The sequence below is a fragment of the Ambystoma mexicanum genome, chromosome 8 (genome assembly GCF_040938575.1).
Source record: "Ambystoma mexicanum isolate Mex_15411 chromosome 8, UKY_AmexF1_1, whole genome shotgun sequence".
NCBI classification, from domain to species: Eukaryota; Metazoa; Chordata; class Amphibia; order Caudata; family Ambystomatidae; genus Ambystoma; species Ambystoma mexicanum.
In genome coordinates, this window is record NC_090929.1 from 522,270,375 (window position 1) to 522,292,582 (window position 22,208).

The window sequence follows — 22,208 nt, forward strand, 5'->3', positions numbered from 1 at the left end:
CACACAATAAAATGCATGCTGACTTTACTGTGTAATTTGCTAGGTTTTTGTGTTTTTACATTTAAATATGTACAGGAGAGATCAAATGGCCAGAACTGAGAGAAATATTTAAAGGTGTATTCTGTCACAATGCAGAAAGCTGCCGCATAGTAATGATTTCCATACAGTTTTTGCACATGTCAGCAGGTTGTCGCATACAGTTTACTCTCTTACAAAGGAGAAAAGTCATTTTTACTCTCTTAAAGTCACATTTACTCTGAAAGTTTAAAAATAGGGAGTAAAATACTCCCCCTTCAAAATCTTACCTGGAGCAATATATATTCATCTATATCTAATTATATTTGTATTTTATTTATATTGCGCACCTAACCCAGGGGTAGGCCAGGCGCAGAAGCATTAAGAGGATTGCAAAGCTTAGTTACATACAGCGGTGTGAAGTCCAGCTGTGGTTACAGTGCTGGACGTGTCACGCCGAAGAGGCAGAGATGCAGAAATATACAATATAAGCAATACTATATACAATAGTCCGGTAGATGCAAGAAGGTATCTACGCCGAGCAGTGGTCAACCAGATGTTTACAATTTTTTACATATTTACAATCATTGTGGTAAGGAGCAACATGGCAGTGGAGCAACAGGGCATCGGATGGTCGTTATGAGTCGATAGGCTTGAGCCAGTGGATGGTCTTAGCTCTGAACTGGTGGTAGGGGAGGTCCTCCCTGCAGGGAGGAGGAAGGGAAATCCAGAATTGCGCTGCTTTTACTGGAAAGCTGTTCCCTACGGACATTGTATGTTTAAACCTGGTCACCAGGAGAAGGTTAGAGTTGGCCGTTCTAGAAGGGCGAGAAAGGGTGGGTCTAGTGAATCTGGAGATAAGGTATTGAGGGGCTGCTTGGTGGAGACATTTATGAATCACAGAAACCGATTTGAGGAATATTTTGTCTTTGGTGGATAGCCAATTGACAGACCTTCTGGAATCGGAGATATGGGCTTTCTTTGGGATACTGAGGGCCGCTCTTAGGGCATTATTTTGAAGGATTTGAATTTTATTTGTGATATTTGTTACAGCCTACATATAGAGCATTGCAATAGTCCAACTTGGACAGGATCAGAGCCCTGGCCAAGGTGATACAGTTAGCGGGAGAGAGAAAGGGTTTGGCTGCCCTAATGAGTTTGCAAGTATAGGACGTGGTGGATGCCATCGCATTAACTTTTTTATTAAAGGTGAGGGTGGAGTCTAGGTAGAAGCCGAGGGTTTTGACCTCCTTGGCTACCTTAATCTTACTATTGTCAATTATGAACGATGAGTAGTTTTGGTCAAGCTTGTTGAGGTAATGTGCAGAGCCTATATACTCAAACATGCACAATACAATGCTTATTATCTAAGAATGTATTTTTATGTTTAGTTGTTGGAATTGAGTCACACTTCAAGACTCCTTGTCATGTCCCTTCACTATGCAACATTACGAAAGAATTTAGCAGTGAACTTTATTTAGAATTTTAAAGATTTTTTTTTATGTATTCATGCAGGCAAATGCAGATGGCATCCAAGGAAATTTTCTGGGAGACCTCTTGCAGAGTGGAGGAATGTTAATAGTCAGTAAAGGTAAGCTTGTTTTTCCCCTCAGGCTAACATAGATCTACATCAAACCTGACCGTAATTAGTGAAAATTGGAAATTCCTCATTTATTTTAGTATTGGTTCTTTATATAGGGCCTAACACAAACTAAATTGCCGCTTGGTGCTTAACTTAAAGGTATTTGTTTCAAACTCAATTAAACTACATCACAGAGAACTGGATTGATGGTTCAGCTGTCGTGGTTCTATGATTTCTAGGCATGTCCTTATTCCATTTACCATTTCGTTGTCTAAATTACTTTGTTTAAATTGAATGCATTAAATAAACATGCATTTTACTCTTGTTATTTGTTTTATTATTTCTGTAGGATTTGTTTGGTTGTTTGTCATTTCTCTCCTGTTCCGCACTCTCCCCAGTCCTTTTCCCATCCCAAATATTCCCCAAAATCCACTCCCACCCCTCCCACTCCTCGCAATGCATTGTCTATTTCCCTTGCCTTCCTACCTCCTGACTTGTTTTATTATCACCGTCTGATATTTTCTCATTGCCCCGTAGCCATGTTTCCTTAATTGCTTTGGGCCATGATATTTAACCCCTTCCGATCTCATCTGCCCATGTCCGTCCTCTGAGCCTTTTCACAGTTGGAATCACTTTTCATTCCAGCGCCTTGTTTTTCCTCTTTCCTCCTGCCCTATTCTACCCTTTGTTTCTTAGTATACCTTTTGTTGTTCTTTCCTAAGTTATTATTCCCTTTTCTTTGCCAACATGCACGCCATCCTCTCACACTGTGTCACATTGTGCATATTTCCCCCGCACAGTTTGCATTTGCTAACTTAACCTTCCTAGAAAGGAACCTAGGAGTTTAAAACCCCATGCAACAAACAATTATAGACCAGATATTCTTTAATTTTCAAAAGGTTGTACATATAAGAATATATGGGTTTTGACTAAAGTCAGGGAGGGCAGGTCAACTGTATCCTAACCTTAGCCAAATAAAGATATTTTTATTCATAACAGTGTTGCATAACAGTGATACTAGGATGTAAACCTGAGAAAATGTATCAAACTTCAGTTCACTGTTTGGTTAACAAAAAGCTTCCTCGGTCTATCATCAGAAATGTGGTACAGGGCAATATTATTAACATTGGATATATCCCGAGCAAACCCATATAGGTTGTAATTGGAGTACAGTAAAATCTACAGAAAAACACTGACTTGATATAATTGTCACAATGCAAGATACAAATGCTAGACTGTCCTTGATGAGATGCAGCAAATGATTGCAAATCCAAATATCCCTATTAAAGTATATAGGTTTCAAAATACCTACTTTGTGTACAATTTCTTATATAGTGCACACTAGAAAATGTATGGCAGCTGGCTGGGTGCTAAACATGTTTTCAAAAGTTGAGGTGCACAGACATGAACAATTAGAGGAACTTGAAAAACTTCATACTCTCATCGTGGAATACAAGGGGCTTCACCCACTTATTTACAAACTCTGACTGGGATGTAAAAAGGGTTGACATTTTTTGCATGCACGAGACAAAGACCATTGGTAGATGGTTATTCAGTATATTTGAACCCTGCCAAGAAAGGAGGGAAAGGACTTCCAAAGTCTGGTCTAATGACAATGATAAGAAATTGAGGGGGGATGTGGGTGAAATAAGAATATAACCATAATCTGTATATCCAGTCCCTATTGATTGAAGTAGGAAACAACATACCTGATGGGGGTAATTGGCTAGCGCTAATTAATCTATATTGGAATCCAGCTGATAAGGAGACAATTGATCTGGCCGATCAGGTGACTAAATTGATCGACAGGTGGAATGTCATCTATAAAAAACTTGATGATTATAATTTGCAGTGATCTGAATATAGAATGTTTACAATATAAGGACAAGGACAGCACAGATTGCCGACGTAACTGCAACTTGAAGAAGTCTAGGACAATTTTCTGGATGCTGCTCATGGAGGACAGGGATCTACATATATTGAAGGGAAACATATCGGGTGATATTCCAGGGGCCATTGCATGGCATCGCGGCCTCCAGCAGGCAACCATGGAATACTTCTTTGTGTCTGCCAATATATTGCATGAGATTAACTCATTAGAAATCGTGGAGACAAAATTAAGTGACCACGACATGGCAAAATTAAGATGGACTAGATCATTAAAGATCGGCCAGGCAGGGGAGCTAGGAATGGTAGTGGTTGCACCTGGGGGGAAACAGGCTCTGGTCATGCCAAAAGACATCCAAAAATCGACCGGAACCCCTTTTAGGCTCATTAATTTTGATACTCTATAGGTGGACTATAGACCAATCCCGAAGGACCTCATAGAAGTAATGATGGGTGGGGCTAAGTCATTTCTTTTCGAATCCACAGGTATGATCAAGAAATTGTGGAACGAAGGAAGGGGCTTCGGAGGGACCTAAAACAAATGCGAGACCTACCCAAATTAAGAAGAACGGAAAGAAATAGGAAGCGAAAGCAACAATATGGAAATTGGGTTGCTTCACATAAGCGCAACTTGGTGCAGAATGATGGTGAATCGATGCTGAAAGCTCTATTTGGAAACAGTTCAAGGAACATTTGGAAAGTCATAAACAGCATAGGTAGCCCGCAAGATGCACTACAGTGCAACCCTATTTCTGAAGAGGCCTGGGTTCGGCATTATGATTCTTTATTCTCTGTATCTAAAGTACAAGAGAATAGGATGAACCTAGAGAGGCTAAACTCCTGGCAAATACAGATTGACAGAGACAAAATGCTAGCCCTAATCAAAATTGTAAGTAGTTCGCGTGCCCTTGGACCAGATGGTCTAATACATGTTACTCTAAAATCTGCTCCGGAGTATTGGGCAGATTTCTGTTGTATTCTATTTTTACACATCATGAGGGTGGAAGAGTTTCCGCCCTCATGGAAATGTGCAGTCCTGGTCCCTATATTCAAGAAGGGGGAGCGACTGGAACCAGAAAACTACCATCTAATCACCCTACTTGATGTGTTAGGGAAAGTGTTTGCATCTCTGCTGCTGAAGCAATTGGATAGCTGGGTGTTGAAATCAGGAAGCTTTGATTGTCGACAGACTGGATTTGTCAAGTGCGTGGAGTGCAATGCAAACTTACGCCTGTTTAATGTGCTGAAAATAAGAAGCATAAGGATTAAGGGGCTATTGTTCCTAGACCTACAACAGGCCTTCAACAGTGTTGACCGAGATTGTCTCTGGAGAAAAATGAGGGACTGGCAGTTCTCGTCAGAGTGACTTGCGCCAATTGTGGCCCTTCATGAGGGGACAACAACTCAAGTTTGACTAAATAGTACAGGGCTGTTATCAACAAAAATTGGGACACATAAGGGACTGAAGCAGGGCTGCTCTTTGGCCCCGGCCCTATTTACTATTTTTATTTCAGACTTGAATCAGGCCCTAAACTTGCCATCAGCTTGCCCCCTCAAAGTTAAATGGTAATTCTCTTGGTTGGTTAGTATATGCCAACGACCTAGTTGATTTTAGATCAGACACCAATAGGACTACAGGGCAGACTTGAAAGCCTACAGGCTTAAATAAAACGAAATGGATTGAAAATGAATGTAGAAAAATCAGAAATCATATTATTTTGCATTTGAGGGATAGAAAAAATAAACTCCATCGCTGGTGCCTGGGGGAATAGTTGGTTAGTGTGGTGGGGGTAACCAAATATTTAGGAATGTGTGTCAACTCAAATGTTTATGACGGCCCTGGAATAGTAATTGAAGCGTAAGACTAAGAGCTTGAGGGCACAATGGCAAATACTGCATAGGAAATATGAGAAATTCTCGCTGCTTCCGATCATTAAGTTCTATAAGCAAAAGGTTATCCCTGTCCAAACATACGGGCCGGAGTCGGCGCTAACTACACCGTGGGAGATATTGGATACGTTGGAAAGATTATTTTGGAAAAAGATTGTGGCCATCCCAAATTGTTTACCCATAGCAGCTATAAAATGGGAACTGGGCCTTTCATCTATGCATGTAAGGGTAGTGTGGAACTCCCTGTCTGTGTCCCGAAAAATTATTATGGAAGACAGCCTGACTCAATTTAAAATCTTTAGAAGGAAGGCTGGATATACGCCAGACTGGGATTTGGAGTTATGATCTCAAAGGTGCAAACATGTTTTAAATAGTATCGATTCAACCAAATGGTCTCTTAAGAATGAACCGGAAAAGGTAAAACAGAAACTAAGGTGTTTCGATTTGAGACAGAAAGAAAGGTGCAGAATTCTAAACTGCTGTCTTGCAAGGAGTAACTTCAGGTTTGTGAATATCGTGTCGAAGTATTTAATAACATTTCCAAACCCTGATCCTAGAAATGTATTTCTGAGATTTAGGCTAAACATTTTACACACAAAGGTAGTTCTCTTTGCAAGAAACCAAGCAGGTACAATTGAAACAGGGTGTAGATTCTGTCAGGAGAAGGTAAGAGTCCTTGCAGTCCTCTGTCCTTCTTTGAGAACTAAAAGAACAAGACACCTTGGTGAATTGATTTCCAGCTCCCCGATGCTGAATGTGAACGACTCGTGGGAACGCTTTTATGGAAGAAATGATTTTAGGTTAATTTTGACATCGTCAAATTTGATCAAAGAAATGTTTTAATTAGGTAAATTGTTGGATAAGATTAGGGGGGTGTTCCTATTGAATGATGAATTGATTACTTTACAAATATTGGTTGATATTTAATTATGAGGTAAAAGTTTGTAACAAACTATATACGTAATAAAAAAAAAGAAATATCCATAATGTGGCCCAACAGCTTTTCAGTACCCTCCACAGTGAGGGCAGAGGGACATAAGTTATTTGTTTTTTTTTTAACAGGTTTTAAATGTTTATAATATCTACCTGGGCTATTTTCTGAAGGTTAAGCATTCAGTTTCTGGACTGTTCCAAAGAAGTAAGATTGGGGCATGATCTCTGAACTATGTTGCATTTCTTCTCAGTACAAGACGCTGCATCATTTACACTCTTTGTGACCTAAACACCGACGAAGCTGCAATTCCTGTTGCACAAGTCCTGGGATAATGGGGTCGATACTAGTGTACAATCAGATGATGCCCAGTTTGGTAACTAAGGGGAAATGTTCTTATGGTTTGTTGATAACCTCTAGGATATTTCTAGATAAGAATTGTTTTGCTGCACACAGTAGTTTTATATCATCCTGTCTCAGCTCTTATCAGAGCTAGGTGAACAGTTGCTTTAAAGTTGTGGCATTCAATGTTTGAGTAGTGAAAAGGCAGTTAAGCTTTATGATAACATGTATCTCTTGAGGCTGTGGCCTTGTCAGGTGGCACAAAGCTACATGGTTGTGAGCTCCAGTTATATTCTGTAGCATGCATAGTATTGGATGGGAGTGATTTTGGGGTGCCGCTGAGAAGCTGGAGTGTGGAAAACATGCCACATTGGTTTGGTTACTTCATGACAGTACTTCCTAGCCTAGTAGGTCCATAGTTGGCGCTTGAATTGATATAGTTAAGTCTGAATTACAAATGACGAGTGTGGTTAAAGGTAAAAGTTTGAAAGTACATTGATTAGGGATAATGGTAGTGTGGCAGCTATATAATTGGCTTAGAACCATGGCACGTGGGTAGCTACACAATGTTGAATATCGCTATTTGTTATTAAAATGATGTTGTATTAGCTGGAATCCAAAATGAGGGAGACTTCAGTGCTGATCCTGGAGCAGGGACAAGAAAGAGCAGTACTGATATTAATCATCAAAAACCTTCAACATCGTTGAATTATTTATACTGCATTTGGAGCGTTATCCCTTTTCTATCGTGTATTGACATTGCCTAGTTGCAGATCCTGTGCCTCTGCCCACACCAAACTGGCATTGAAAGATAGGTGGGGTGTCAGGCCATGGAGAGGGGAGCATCCCACTGTGTGGAAATAATATTTGAAGAGCTAGCAAGAGACTAATGAGTTTCCCCTGGGAGAATAGAGCGTTGTAGGTTCAAGGCCAAAGGGTGCTGCAAGGTGGTTATGCGGAGGACATATTTCCATGGTGACGTTTCCATGTTGTCAAAGCATGTCCCATTGAAGGAGTGAGGAGAAGTCTAAGGTCCAGAATGCTGCAAGCTGCGTGGACCACTGCCCTTGGAGCTGGACGGCCATTGAGGAGGACAATGAAGCAACGTGTCGCAGAGGCCCAGCGAGTCTGCACCAGACTGGAAGTTGCCTCATTGCCTCTGTGCACAGCAATGCTGATCTTTCATTTTTTGTCCAACTTCTACTCTCAGCAAAAGGAACAGCTTTATATGATCAAATGACAGTAATGCATGTCATAATGTTTACAAAAAAACAGAGTAAACATTAAGACAGTAGCATTACACCTAGAGTTGTGCTTCTAATGTGCCCCACCCCTAATCCCTTTGCATGCTATGACGGGCATCGCTGGACATTGTACCTCGCATGGGGCAACTCGTACTCTCTCCAGAAATGGAGAGCGCTTAGTCTTTCCGGGCATTGTTATCCTTTGCTACAAAAGTCAGGAATGGGGGCAAAAGACGGGCAAACCAGGACAGTGCGTCTCTGAGTAGATGTTAACTTCTCCATGGCTAGTAAAGACCTTGCTTCACTCGCTTCATTTAATCACTTGAGCTTCGACTATGGATCTTCTCCCACAGAATCACAATACACAATTTAGCCGATGTGCCTAGTTGATTCACCATTTTAATATCGAAGTCGCCTCCGCCTCACCTCCTGACCCTACACCCCGCAACTATAGCAGTGAGAACTGAGGAACTGACGCTCTTGCATCTCCACCACCGTAGATCTCGCCTCCAAACAAAAGGCCTGCAGTTTTGGACTTCCCCACAAGACGTGCAGGTAGGCACTCACTGCACCCCCCCTAATCCCCTAATACTTATCGGTATGGGTCTGGTTGAACATATGCTGGTTGTTGGTGCTTAGTGCAACCTGTGAAGTATCTTGATGTGAGGTTTCATTATTTGTGTGCTTGCCTTATGTCTGGGCTCATTCTTCCATATTTTGTACCATGTTTCCTCCCCAACTAATCCATCCAGGTGTGCCTTCCATTTTTATTTTGTGCTATTAGGTGTTGTTTGCAAAACCTGTCAGCCGAAACTATTTCATTAGAGTACAGATAATGAGAAATGGCATACGAGGAGGGACACAAAGCTTATTATATGTGTTTGGTTATTTGCCCACCCATTGACTGCCCAGGGCCATGCTAATCCCTATGTCCATTTCCACCCAGTTCCTGTCCCTCCCTACCCAAAACACCTCCTCATGGGAACTCTTTGAGCTCACTTTAATCAAGACTTGCAATCAAACTTTGCAATAGTGCCTGCCAGTGTCTTTTCAAAGCAGTCTTCGGAGAGTTAATAACTTAATTAGAGTTGTAAACCTGCTATTGGTATGATAGGTTATTTATAGCGCTCTTAATACCTAGAGATTTCTAAGCGCGGACTCGGGGACTGAACCTGTGCTGCTCCGTGTCGTCTTGCTTCCAAGGTGGGCATGTTGCGCCTGAGCTATTTCCCCCCCCCCCCCCCCGAGACAAATTGTAATAAAAATATCTTAAATGTTTGCCTTCGGCCACTCGATTTATAAGCACTATGCACGTCCTTCAAAGAAGTCATGTTAAAAACAAGCATTGCCAAAGTCGATCGTTTTGGCTTGTGTATAAGTACTAAGTATTTGCCAGGCATGGCTATTAGATGCCCATGTACTCCCACCATTCTGCACCTGCTACCATCAAGACCAGTTAATATCACTAAGACTGTACCTTGCAAGTGCCTTTCCATTGCCTACACAAAAACCCAAACTGTTGGCACTGTTTTGTTTATATGCCTACATTCCTGCTGCTGTCCCTGCAAGTAACATCTTGTGGACGTTTTAGATTATACGTTTGCCATTTTGTAGCAGATTTCATACTTTTTATTTTTTTATTTTATAAGTTAGTAGCCTACTGCCCCCAGATTTAACCATGGGATTAGTGCCCAGTGCCCCAACTGGTAATATGCCATGCTGGCTATTCCTATACATCGGTTTACGTTGCGGAAAGGACTTGATTTACCCATTATTAAATGTGTTTCCCTTGATCAAGCACCCTGCGATCACTCATCTTTCTAACCTTTTTCTGTCCGTCCCTGGTGTGAAGTCTGTCTTACCAAATAGTGGTGTGGACTGAAGGAGAACATTATTTACTGTTTGCCTCATTATTTTCTTCCCAGGTTTGCACTGTGCATCTTCTCATGTATGGCCACAGTTGCTTCCAAAGGGGTTGCCTTGCTATTGCAGGTTCCAGTTGTACCCTGCTCCATACCCGTGTCTAGTCTACAAGAAATTGGAAGTTCTTCAGCCCGAAAATACTCAGGGCCTTCAACCCACTTAATCTCTCTTGTGTTTGAACAGTATCTTATTTTCACCACTGGGGTTCTCTCCCATTCCAAACAAATCCAAGTAGGAGGGCATGGAACCTCGCAAACCCTGCCTTAGGTAGTCAAACTGGTAGAGCCTGAAAATGATAAAGACGCAGAAGTATATTAATTTTTATCACTGCATTGCAGCCTGTTCACAAGACAAAAATATCCTGCCATCTCTGGAGATCGGTTTTCAGTAGCTTCAAATAACCTGGGCTAATTTACTGCATACAAGGTTTTGGTTGGGTGTCGGAGGATGTGGGTGTTATTTCAGACCGCTAGATAAAGTATTCATTTTGTTGCCCATTTAAATGGTGTAATCGCTGCAAGCCTTCTTCCGTAACCTTGTATTGCATTATGGCTCAGGATTTCCCATTTGGAGTTGTTAAGAAAATAACAAGGCAGTGTGAAGTGTGCAGTGAGCTAAAATATGGTGGAAGACCCTCCACGGTGGAAGAAATCTCATAGACCAGTGTATTTGACCCATGTCTGTTGTCAGTAGAGGGGCTCCCACACCCCTCTTTACTTTGTTAAATCTTGGGGTTTCACCATAAGCAACTAAGGGTAATCCAGACGCTGACCTCTTGCTCACTGCGCCTTAGACAGGCTCAGCTTCACCCCACTGAGGAGGCCCATCATGGCCAGCGTGTCTAGGGTTGCTGATGGTACTTTTGTTCAGAGGAGACTTGCTTAGTATTTTGGTGCTGGACTGCCCTTGTGCTTGGGGCCAGACTGATATGCAAATATATATTTCTTCTCTCTGAATGGTGCAGTAAGCTAAAACCTGGTTGTAGACCCTTCGTTTGGAAGTAATTTCATAGAACACAGAATTTGACCCATGTTCGTTCTCAGTAGAGTGGCTCCCACAGTCCTCTTGCATTTTCTGTTTTTTTTGTTAGATCTTATGTTTGGAATAAAAGGCTTTTTACCAATCTTGAGGTACAGATTTATTAATAGTATTTTATTGGTTTACCTAGTTATATTTATAGGTTTATGGAATTTATATTGATATTTCTTTTCTTCCAGAAACCAGTGAATCAATATGTGGGATAGAATTGACAACAAACTTTGGCTGAGAAATAGTGACCTTGCCCTGTGTGACTCATAATTATTTATATGAATTTTCTTTTTTAAATACCTCATAACTACATTCATGGAATGCAGGTTAGAATTTTTGATTTAATATTCCTTGTAACTTTCACATTTCTCCATGACACATTTCATGTAACTTATCATAAAATGGGGTGCCTGTTCTCCTGACAAAGGGTTGTTCCCGAAAAATTCTGTGGAATATTGCAGGACACCTAACATGAATGAATTTCATTTCAAGTCCAGGAGGAATTTAAACTTTAATCCTTTACAGTTATTTTCTTTGTTATTTAGCCTACTTTTTAATACCATGAGATATTTGTTGTGGATGAAGTAGAACTTTCTTGTTTCAAGTCAAAGATTTGTGTTGAATTCTTATTTTAAAATTTTACATGGATGGATTTTGAAAATTGCTTGATGCGTTGTACCCAGGTATGATAAATTCTTTTTTTTTTTTATGATAGCATATATTTAGGTGAACTATGGTACAATGTAAAACCTCACAAAATTCTAAGTAATGGACATACAGAGAAAAACACAAGAACATAGACAGTAGGTCAACACAATTGCTTGTGCATTGAATTAAGCATAAATCATCTACTGTCGATATATGGCGACCAGTGTCAAAAAAATACAAGTGAGCATTTAAAACAAAAATACAAAAAACAGGTTTTTCTTGATTAGTGTTAATACACTGGTAACACTGTGGTTAAAAGGTGTGTCTACACCGGGGTGTTTCAGCCGTCTATAGGGGCTGGATATGCCTCATATCTGACACAGCCTTCTTCAGGACGGGGGACTGTATGAGCTGGATGTTCATGGAGTGCTGTAAACAGTGAAAAGGAGGTATGGTCCGGAGAATGCTCAAGTTGTTCTATTTAGCAGGTGATACAATCACTAGGTGTGTCATGTAGGAATACTGAACACAGCTTACCTGTGGAAAAGAAATAGCCACAGGTGGTCAAATGGGAACGAATTTTCATCTGTGAAGGTCCCAATGGACACTTGTTATTGAGTAGAAAGGTGACATTAGTGTTGTCTCCTCCGTGCTGATATACTTAGAAAAAAGCACAATGGAATTGCACACAAGTATATGTAGCCTCAGCATACATGGTCGAGCTTACCTCTAAAGTGGGGCTGTGGAAATCAAAATGTGCTATATGTTGATCTTGAGGGGTTTCGGTGTCCTACTAGAGGGCATGCAATTAGTGAAAAGCATGGTAATTAGGTCTGTGTTTAGCTAAAATGGGAAATGCATAATCCAATTGCTAAATACCTCTGTAATGATCTGTGTGCTTGCGGGCTGCGAGCGGCGAGGGATGTGCTCTGCAGGAATGCTGAGTCACAATGTATGGCGTGAGCCTGATGTCGGCTCGTAACTCTTAGACCAGGAAGCACAGCGTTGCTAATGCTGTTGCTAGGTCACGAGTGCTTTAATACCGGCAGCCATCTTGGAATGGTGCACGGGATCGTATTGAGAACAAAAGTTGCTCAAAGCCTCATGGGGATCCGAAATTGTTAAATAACCAATTTAGGTCGATACCCTATGGGAAATGTATATTGTAGTAACATAGGGCCGTATAAACGCCCTGATTGATACAACATGCCGTATATTGGCTGGTCTAAAACACTTGTTCATGTAATTGGCAAATAAGCTAGTGTTGTCAACATGAAAGTGCATATGGACACGGAGTACTTCAATCGGATCGTCTGACATTGTGCAAAAACATGGTAGAATACACCATGTGTTTTTGTCTAGTGCACTTTAACACGAGGCAACAGTGTTTACATTTAGTGCTCCGACAAAAACTAGAATGGACAGTTGATTGACCGGGACTATCCACCACAGTCTGCATTAGAAGGTTATACACGCTTATTCAGGGAATGGCAAATGGGTTGGTGTTGTCAACATGCAACTGCATATGAACACAATGTATTCCAATCGGGTAGTCTATGACATTGTGCAAGGACATGGTAGAAGACACAGTTTGTTTACAAAAGGTGAACTTTAACATGAGGCAACAGTATCTACATATAGTGCTCCCACAGACAGTCGAATAAATTCATTGTCAAGAGCAAACCACCAAAGTCTGCGTAAAACAATGTGAAGTCGGATGGTACATAACATTGTATAAAAACTTAGTGGGAGATATTGTGTAATCGAAAGGACTGCAATCATAGAAACAATTTCCATTCAACAGAAATATTGAGTCCAGCCTGCACAGTGTCTAATTTATGCACCCATCTTTGTTCAAGTTGTGTCAAAGTCCTGTTTATGTCCCCCCCTGCCCCTCTGGGTGGCGGGTGGCACTTTTTGCAGGACAAACCATCTCAGGTCTGTGTCCTTGTGATTCTTTTTGCTAAAGTGCTCTACCAGCGGCCTGTCAGCTATCTTGTTCCTGATGCACGAGCGGTGTTCAGAAATGCACATCTTGATAGGGCGGACAGTTTTCCCTACATAGAGGAGCCCACAGGGACATTGTATGATGTGGATTACACCCTTGTGTTGCAATTAGTATGGTCCTTCATTATCCACTTGATTTTTTTTGTGCTCGAAAAGATTTCTTCTGTAATGTGAGCGCGCAGGCCACACATTTGCCAAACTTGTAGTGCCCCCTGAGTGGCGGAAGGTTCCACAGTGTGTTGTCCACTCGTGGTGGTGGTTCTAAAAATGTGTGTACAAGGGAATCTTACATTTTTGTTCTTTTTATATGCAGAGCAGGGTGTGTTGCTCAGTGTTCCTACCTGCTTCACCAGGTGCCAGTTTTTCTTTGTTTTTTTTGTACCAGATTACTAAGTGGACCAAACGTTGTAACACACACCAGCCTCCCCAATTCCTTCTTCGGCTTTTTTTCAAGGCAGACCTCCCTTGGCGTATATATTGCTCTTTTTCTTGCTTGCCTTATTGCTTTGCGGGGATAGCCTCTTTCTGTCAATCTGGTTTGTAGATCCTCTGCATGCATCCCCTGTGAAATTGAAGCTTTTGAGAAAACTGTCACTAGGACGGTGATGGCGGGTTTCTCTAAGCAAAATTTTTACAAAGACAATTTGGACAGAGAAGAAAGAGTGGTCATGAGGAATCTACAAACGGACAAGTCCATTACAATCAAGCCCGCTGACAGAGGCATAGTTGTGTGGGACACTGCCGACTATGATACCGAATGCAGACGACTCCTGAGTGACCGAGATGCATACAAACCACTCAACCATGATCCCACCAGAGAGCTACAAGAAGAGATAGAGTCTCACCCAACACACTTTGGAACAAGGATGGATCTGTGAAGATGAGCAACATTTCTTGAACAAAGTCCACCCACGTATCCCGGCTTTTTACATTCTGCTCAAAATACACAAGGATACCCGAAAACCACCAGGGAGACCCATCGTGTCTGCTTGTGAATCATTGCTTGAACCATGTCTCTCTACACTGATTATTTCCTAAAACCCTTTGTGGCAAAGATGCCACCCTATCTAAAAGACACCACTAGTACTATAAATGTACTTGATGAAGTCCTCCTGACCAACAGTAGTCTCCTTGCCACCATGGACGTGGAATCCCTGTATACATTGATCCCACAAGCAGAGGGTCTAGAGGCCATACGTGACATCCTCAATACGAGAAACAACATAAATTCGACACCAACAGAATTTATTTTGGAATGCACCAGACTGGCGATGTTAGAAAATGTCTTTCTAGTTCAGGCCAGATCTATAAACAAACCAAGTGGGTGAGCATGGGGGGCTAGCTTCGCCCCCGACATTGCAAATCTTTACATGTCCAACTATGAGAAAAACAATGTATTCACGGAAGAGAACCCCTTCTTGGGGAACATCTCCCTCTGGAAGCGTTACATAGATAACATTATAATCATATGGAATGGCTCCTCCGTCGGGTTACAGGAATTTCACCAATGGATAAATCAACACAGTCCACACATGAAATTTACGATACACTGGGACCATCATCAGATTGACTTCTTAGATCTCCACATATACAAAACAGGAGACCATTTGAAAACTGAATTATAGCGAAAACCGACGTACTGTAACAGCCTACCACACTTCCAAAGTTACCATCCATTGGGCCTAAAATACAATCTGCCCTACAGCCAATTTCGACAGATCCGTAGGAATTGCACGGAAGTAGACATGTACAAAAAATATGCAGAGGATCTACAAACCAGATTGACAGAAAGAGGCTACCCCCGCAAAGCCATAAGGCAAGCAAGAAAAAGAGCAATATATACGTCAAGGGAGGTCTGCCTTGAAAAAAAGCCAAAGAAGGAACTGGGGAGGCTGGTGTGTGTTAAAACATTTGGTCCACTTAGTAATCTGGTATAAAAAAAACAAAGAAAAACTGGCACCTGGTGAAGCAGGTAGGAACACTGAGCAGAACACCCTGCTTTGCATTTAAAAAGAACAAAAATGTAAAAGATTCCCTTGTACACACCTTTTTAGAACCACCACCACGAGTGGACAACACACTGTGGAACCTTCCGTCACTCAGGGGGCACTACAAGTGTGGAAAATGTGTGGCCTGCGTGCTCACATTACAGAAGAAATCTTTTGAGCACAAAAAAATCAAGTGAATAATGAAGGACCATACTAATTGCAACACGAAGGGTGTAATCTACATCCTAGAATGTCCGTGTGGACTCCTCTATGTAGGGAAAACTATCCGCCCCATCAAGATGCGCATTTCTGAAAACTGCTCGTGCATCAGGAACAAGATAGCTGACAAGCCAATGGTAGAACACTTTAGCAAAAAGAATCACAAGGACACAGACCGGAGAGGGTTTGTCCTGCAAAAAGTGACACCCGCCATCCGGGGGGGGGGGGACATAAACAGGACGTTGACACAACTTGGACACTGTGCAGGCTGGACTCAATATTTCTGTTGAATGGAAATCGTTTCTATGATTGCAGTCCTTTCCATTACATAAAATCTCCCACTAAGTTTTTATACAATGTTATGTACCATCCGACTTCACATTGTTTTATGCAGACTTTGGTGGTTTGCTCCTGACAATGAATTTATTCGACTGTCTGTGGGAGCACTATATGTAGATATTGTTGCCTCATGTTAAAGTTCACCTTTTGTAAACAAACTGTGTCTTCTACCATGTCCTTGCACAATGTCATGGACTACCCGATTGGAATACATTGTGTTCATATGCACTTGCATGTTGACAACACCATCCTATTTGCCATTCCCTGAATAAGCGTGTATGACCTTCTAATTCAGACTGTGGTGGATAGTCCCGGTCAATCAACTGTCCATTCTAGTTTTTGTGGGAGCACTAGATGTAAACACTGTTGCCGCGTGTTAAAGTTCACTAGATGAAAACACATGGTGTATTCTACCATGTTTTTGCACAATGTCTTAGACGATCCGATTGAAGTACTCTGTGTCCATATGCACTTTCATGTTGACAACACCAGCTTATTTGCCAATTATATGAACATGTGTTTGAGACAAGCCAATATACGGCATGTTGTATCAATCGGGGTGTTTATACGGCCCTATGTTACTACAATATAGATTTCCCATAGGGTATCGACCTAAATTGGTTATTTAACAATTTCGGATCGCCATGAGGCCTTGAGCAACTTTTGTTCTCAATACGATCCCGTGCACCATTCTAAGATGGCTGCCATTATTAAAGCACTCGTGACCTATCAGCGGCGTTAGCAACGCTGTGCTTCCTGGTCTAGGAGTTACAAGCCGACATCAGGCTCGCACTGTACATTGTGACTCAGCATTCCTGCAGAGCACATCCTTCGCCGCTCGCAGCCCGTGAGCGCACAGATCGTTACAGAGGTATTTAGCAATTGGATTATGCATTTCCCATTTTAGCTAAACACAGACCTAAGTACCATGCTTTTCACTAATTGCATGCCCTCTTGTAGGACACCAAAACCCCTCAAGATCAACATATACTTCATCTTGAATTCCACAGCCCCACTTTAGAGGTAAGCTCAACCATGTATGCTGGGGCTACATATACTTGTGCGCAATTCCTTTGTGCTTTTTTCTAAGTGTATCAGCATGGAGGAGACAACACTAATGTCACCTTTCTACTCGATAACAGGAGTCCATTGGGACCTTCACAGATGAGAATTCGTTCCCATTTGACCACCTGTGGATATTTCTTTTCCATAGGTAAACTGTGTTCAGTATTCTTACATGACACACCTAGTGATCTTATCACCTGCTAAATAGAACAACTTGAACACTCTCTTGACCATACTTCCTTTTCACTGTTCACAGCACTCCATGAACATCCAGCTCATAGAGTCCCCCGTCCTGAAGAAGGCTGTGTCAGATATGAGGCATATCCAGCCCCTGTATACGGCTGAAACACCCTGGTGTAGACGCACCTTTTAACCACAGTGTTACCAGTGTATTAACACTATTCAAGAAAAACCTGTTTTTGTATTTTTGTTTTAAACGTTCACTTGTGTGTTTTTTTACACTGTTCACCATATATCGACAGTAGATGATTTATGCTTCATTCAATGCACAAGCAATTGTGTTGACCTATTGTCTATGTTCTTGTGTTTTTCTCTGTATGACAATACTTAGAATTTTGTGATGTTTTACATTGTGCCATACTTCACCTAAATATATGCTATCATAATAAAACTAAGAATGTATCATACCTAGGTACAACGCATCAAGTGTTTTGTTTTTAATACATTTTTTCAGTGACTGGACTAAAGGAGAGTGCATGAGTGAATGACCGACCTATTCATTTGTATCTTTGTTTCATAAGAAGCCTTCCTGGGCAGAATAGGGTCTTCTGCAGGAGCCCGAATTTCTAAATCCTTTGAATAATTGCAACATAATTTTGTTATGAACTATGCTTGTATGTTTTATCAAGAGTTATTTGATGAATTAATACTTAAAACTTGCTAGAATGTAAAATTATTTTACAATTTCATCTTTTTTTTTTTATTAAATTGAGATTTACCTTTAAATGTGTGCTGCATTGTTCCTACAGGGGATTCTGCTGGACTTTTGTTTAATTTGATTCACTGTGACTTTGGGCTGTGCAAGCACCAATATTTATTTGCACGTTTTCCTTAAACTGACAAGTGCAGTCCTTTCTCTCCTCTTTTACTATAATCCGCCATCTTGGTTATGCCTACAGAGGGCTGATCTTTTATAAACATAAGTAATTATGTTTGCAGCTGTTGCTGTCCTATCAATTGTAAAACAATTCCATCCACCCAATAGGCACCCATATTTCAAAGACTTTTACAGTGTAAATTGAAAAGTGATATCGGGCTGTCTTTTCCAGTAACTCCAGATTACTCCCCTCCTTTAGTGTACCCGTTGGTGTGGATCCATTTGAAGCATTGTGTTTTGAACACAGGCTACACAGTGGTGGAAATCTCTTTCTGTCATTGGAAATGCCTGTGCTTGAAATTGTTGTGAAACTCTCTTGGTATCCTATCATCAGTTGCTCCTCATTTGCCATTCCCCTAATAACCTGGTTAATTTCTTCCATGGTGATCTTTTTCTAAATCCTCTTTCGGCATATTTCCTCTTTTGGGGGACCTTTATCTTCTCCAGAAATTAATCTGTAGCCTCCCAGTACCAACAATGTACTCCTGTGAATACAGGGTATTAGAAAATCTGTTTGTTGTTGAAATAACTACTTTTTCGTATTTTCCTCCCTTGTCACTGCCTTTTCAACCCTACTTATTTCTACTACCAGTTCTTTCATTTATTTATATGTATGGATATGTACTTCAGTCTTTTCTTAGTGGCCAAATTCTCCACTCTATCCATAACCTACGCACCCACACCAGCGTTAACTCTTTGGATCTCTTATTCATCTCCATCAGCCACTAATACTACTGTTACACCATCTCTATCTGATCACTCCATTGTTTCCACCACCATCTCCTCTTACCTCTCCCCATCACTTGCCTCACCTATTACCAAAAGGAAACTCAAGCCTTCTGGAATTTTTCCCTTTCTCTCTGACCTACGGTTCTCACTTAACTCCTTCACACCTGAAGCGTCCTCCAGCTTCCAATACCTACTACCTCACTCCTTCTCCTCTCGCTTCCCACTGCTAACTTTCACCCCTAAGTTTCTGTACAGACATGCGTCGGCTGCTGCTTTGTAAATGTAGGCATAGCCACTCACATGATGACCTGCAACACTGCCTCCCTTCACTGAACTCTCTAAAGTCCTCTCTTGATAGAGCAACAACCAAATTCTACCTCCCCATCATTTACTCTTACTCCAACCACCCTCCCTGCTACAGGGCACCCGAAACTCGCTCCTCCTAATCCTATGGCTATCAACTCCAGTCTCACAGCTAATGACCTAGCTGAATACTTAGCTGCACAATTTTCCAAAATTAGAGGCTTTTCTGACATTCCTCACATGCCTTCCTCCTACACCCTGTCTACTCTACCATCCTCCTCCTATCTCCCACTTTAGTCACACTAATACTGAAGAAGTCTTACATCTACTGATGAAGGCTAGCCCCTCTTTTGCCCCATCAAACCCTCTTGGTCCTCAGCTAGACAAGCACATTGCCCCTTTAGTGTCCTCTCACCTCGCTTAATTGTTCAACGATGCCTCTGGGCTGCTGCGCGCTCAACAAATGCAAATAAATAATTAAAATAAATAAACCTGTCCCTCGACTCTGCTTGCTTTCCCTCTATTTTCAAAATGGCCATAGCCTTCCCTCTCCTAAAAAGTCAAGGGGCAGGCCCGAACCAACCAGCTAACGTTTGCACTGTGTCTCTCCTTCTGCACTACTCTAAAGTATTGTGTGCAACCATGTTACACATTTTGTAGACATCCACATCCTTCGAGACCCCCCCCCTACAAGCAGGTTTCTGCTCCTGTCACTCAATGGAAACTGCTGTCATGAATGTCTTCAACTTCATCACCTCTACTAAGCACTCTAAGCTATCCTCTATCCTAATTATCCTTGACCTGTCCACTGCCTTTGACACTGTTGATCTCTCTGATCTCCTTAGTACTCTCTATTTTCTTGGGATTTGCGATCAAGCCCTTGCCTGGATTGAATCCTACGTATCATCTCATCAATTCGCTGTCCCTTGGAACAACAACGCCTCTAAACTCACTCCTAACTGTTAGTGTTCCACAATGCTCTGTGCTGGGTCCTCTCCTCTTTACACTCTACACCTCTGCTTTTGGGGCACTAATGTCCTCCTTTGGGTTCTCGTACCAACTCTTTGCTGAAGACACCCAAGTCTTCTCTTTTTCTGAACTCTTCTCGGATCTCTAAATCAAATTTTCCAACTGTCTTTCTGCCATTCAATATGGGACGGCTTTGCGCACTCTTCTACCAAAACAGAGGTGCTCTTCTTCCCTGCCAAATACTCTCTCTCATCTCTTCCCCTGCCTATCCAGTTATCACCTGGCACTATCCCCATCACTTCTTTAGCTGGTAGCCTCAGCGTCATCTGTGACCCTTGTCATACCTACTCTACTTTTATCCACAAAACCAACAGCAGCTTGCCTCAACCTCATATATATTAGGAAAAGCAGGCACCGCCTTCCTATCAACACCACCAAGCATCTCTTAACCACTCTTATATTCTCTAAACTGGACTACTGTGCCAGCATCCTCTTTGGTCTCCTCAACTATGCTTTCTGGCCTCTCAACAAGATCATTAACTTCGCTACCAGGACTATCTTTGAACTACCTCCCGTCACACCTAAATCCTTGTACCGTCAACACGCTGGATGGTTGAAGTTGCAAAACAGGGCCAGATTTAAGTCTTCTCCTGATTCACAAATCTATCCATGATTAGGCACCACTTTATCTATCCTCCTCTACAGGTCTTCTCATAATCTTTGCTTTGCCTTCTGGACTACCCTTGTGGCACCTCGCCCTCTGTGCTTCCTCTCGCTTCCACTCTTTTTCTCTTCTTTTGCATGGAATTCTCTCCAGAGAAACAGTCAATACCAATTTGTTCAAAATCAAACTAAAAGCATACCTCCTCTGATCCACCTGCTAGCTAAAATTGTTTCCTCATTTATAACTTGTCTCTCCTTCACTTTCTCTGCCTCCACTATACCGTTTCATCCATCATGGTCACATCCTTAACACAGCTGGCCATACTGCATACCTGCACTTAAAAATGTCAAATGTGGTTGGTTCTTAATCCGTCTAAATCCACCATATTTTTGTCTTACTCCCCTCCACAGCCTGGTCAAATTGTCACTCGAACTCGCCCTATTGCAAGAAGTTCACTGCTTCCCATCAAATCTGATTTCTTACCTATTGTACATTCTTTTGTGATGTTCTTTTCTGCATATACATAAATAACACTTCTCTTACTACTATTTTAATATTCTGAAGCGTATTGCTTTGATTTCCTCCTGTATCTGCCATCCAAACGCGCACATTTAAAAGCTTTACAAATGCGTTATGCCTTCTCCCTGCTTCATTATCCCCCTTGTCCTTTTTCTTTGGAAAACAAATGACCCATGACAATCCTCCAGCCCCTTTACCCTCTACTTTAATTTCGATTGTTTTGTCTTGTTTTCCAATTGACTTCATGTTTAATACTAGATAAATATGTCCCAAAACGTTTCCTAAGATAAAATAGAATTACTTTTCTAAAAGAATCAAAAATAAAATGTGACTTGTCCTGTCCGGATGTGCAAGCGGTACATTTACAGAATCAATAATAAAATGTGACTTGTCCTGTCCGGATGTGCAAGCGGTACATTTACAAAACCAAAAAAGAAGCATGTAGTGGTCACTTCACCTTCATGTGTTGCATCAATGCATGGAGTATTGATATTGTGATCAATCCAGTGGAGTCATCACAGTTTCCCTGGCAGTGACATTCTCTCATGTAGCCAGGGGAGACAGCTGATCCTGATCCTGACCCTGGGGGTGGTTTCATGAGGGAGCATCACATGGGAGGAGACCACTAACGGGGAGATATCAAGACTTCCTTGTACTAGAAGCGGTATCACCCCCTTTCCCAGGAAGAAGACCCCCTTTTACCCAAGACAGTTTTTCATGAGAAAGACCCTCTGAGGCCCAGACACTCATGGCATACCGTCAGATATGTGTCCTGATGGGAGAAGTGAAACCCCCTCT

The 22,208-nt window shown here is 41.6% G+C and overlaps 1 protein-coding gene across 1 annotated transcript in view; it reads left to right on the forward strand.

The window, feature by feature from the left end:
* Positions 1-22,208, forward strand: part of PRXL2B (peroxiredoxin like 2B) — a 102,140-nt gene that overhangs the window by 35,080 nt on the left and 44,852 nt on the right. Inside the window, exon 5 of the mRNA XM_069610214.1 lies at positions 1,531-1,606. Within this exon, the coding sequence (XP_069466315.1) occupies positions 1,531-1,606 (76 nt within the window). The remainder of the gene's footprint in view (positions 1-1,530; positions 1,607-22,208) is intronic.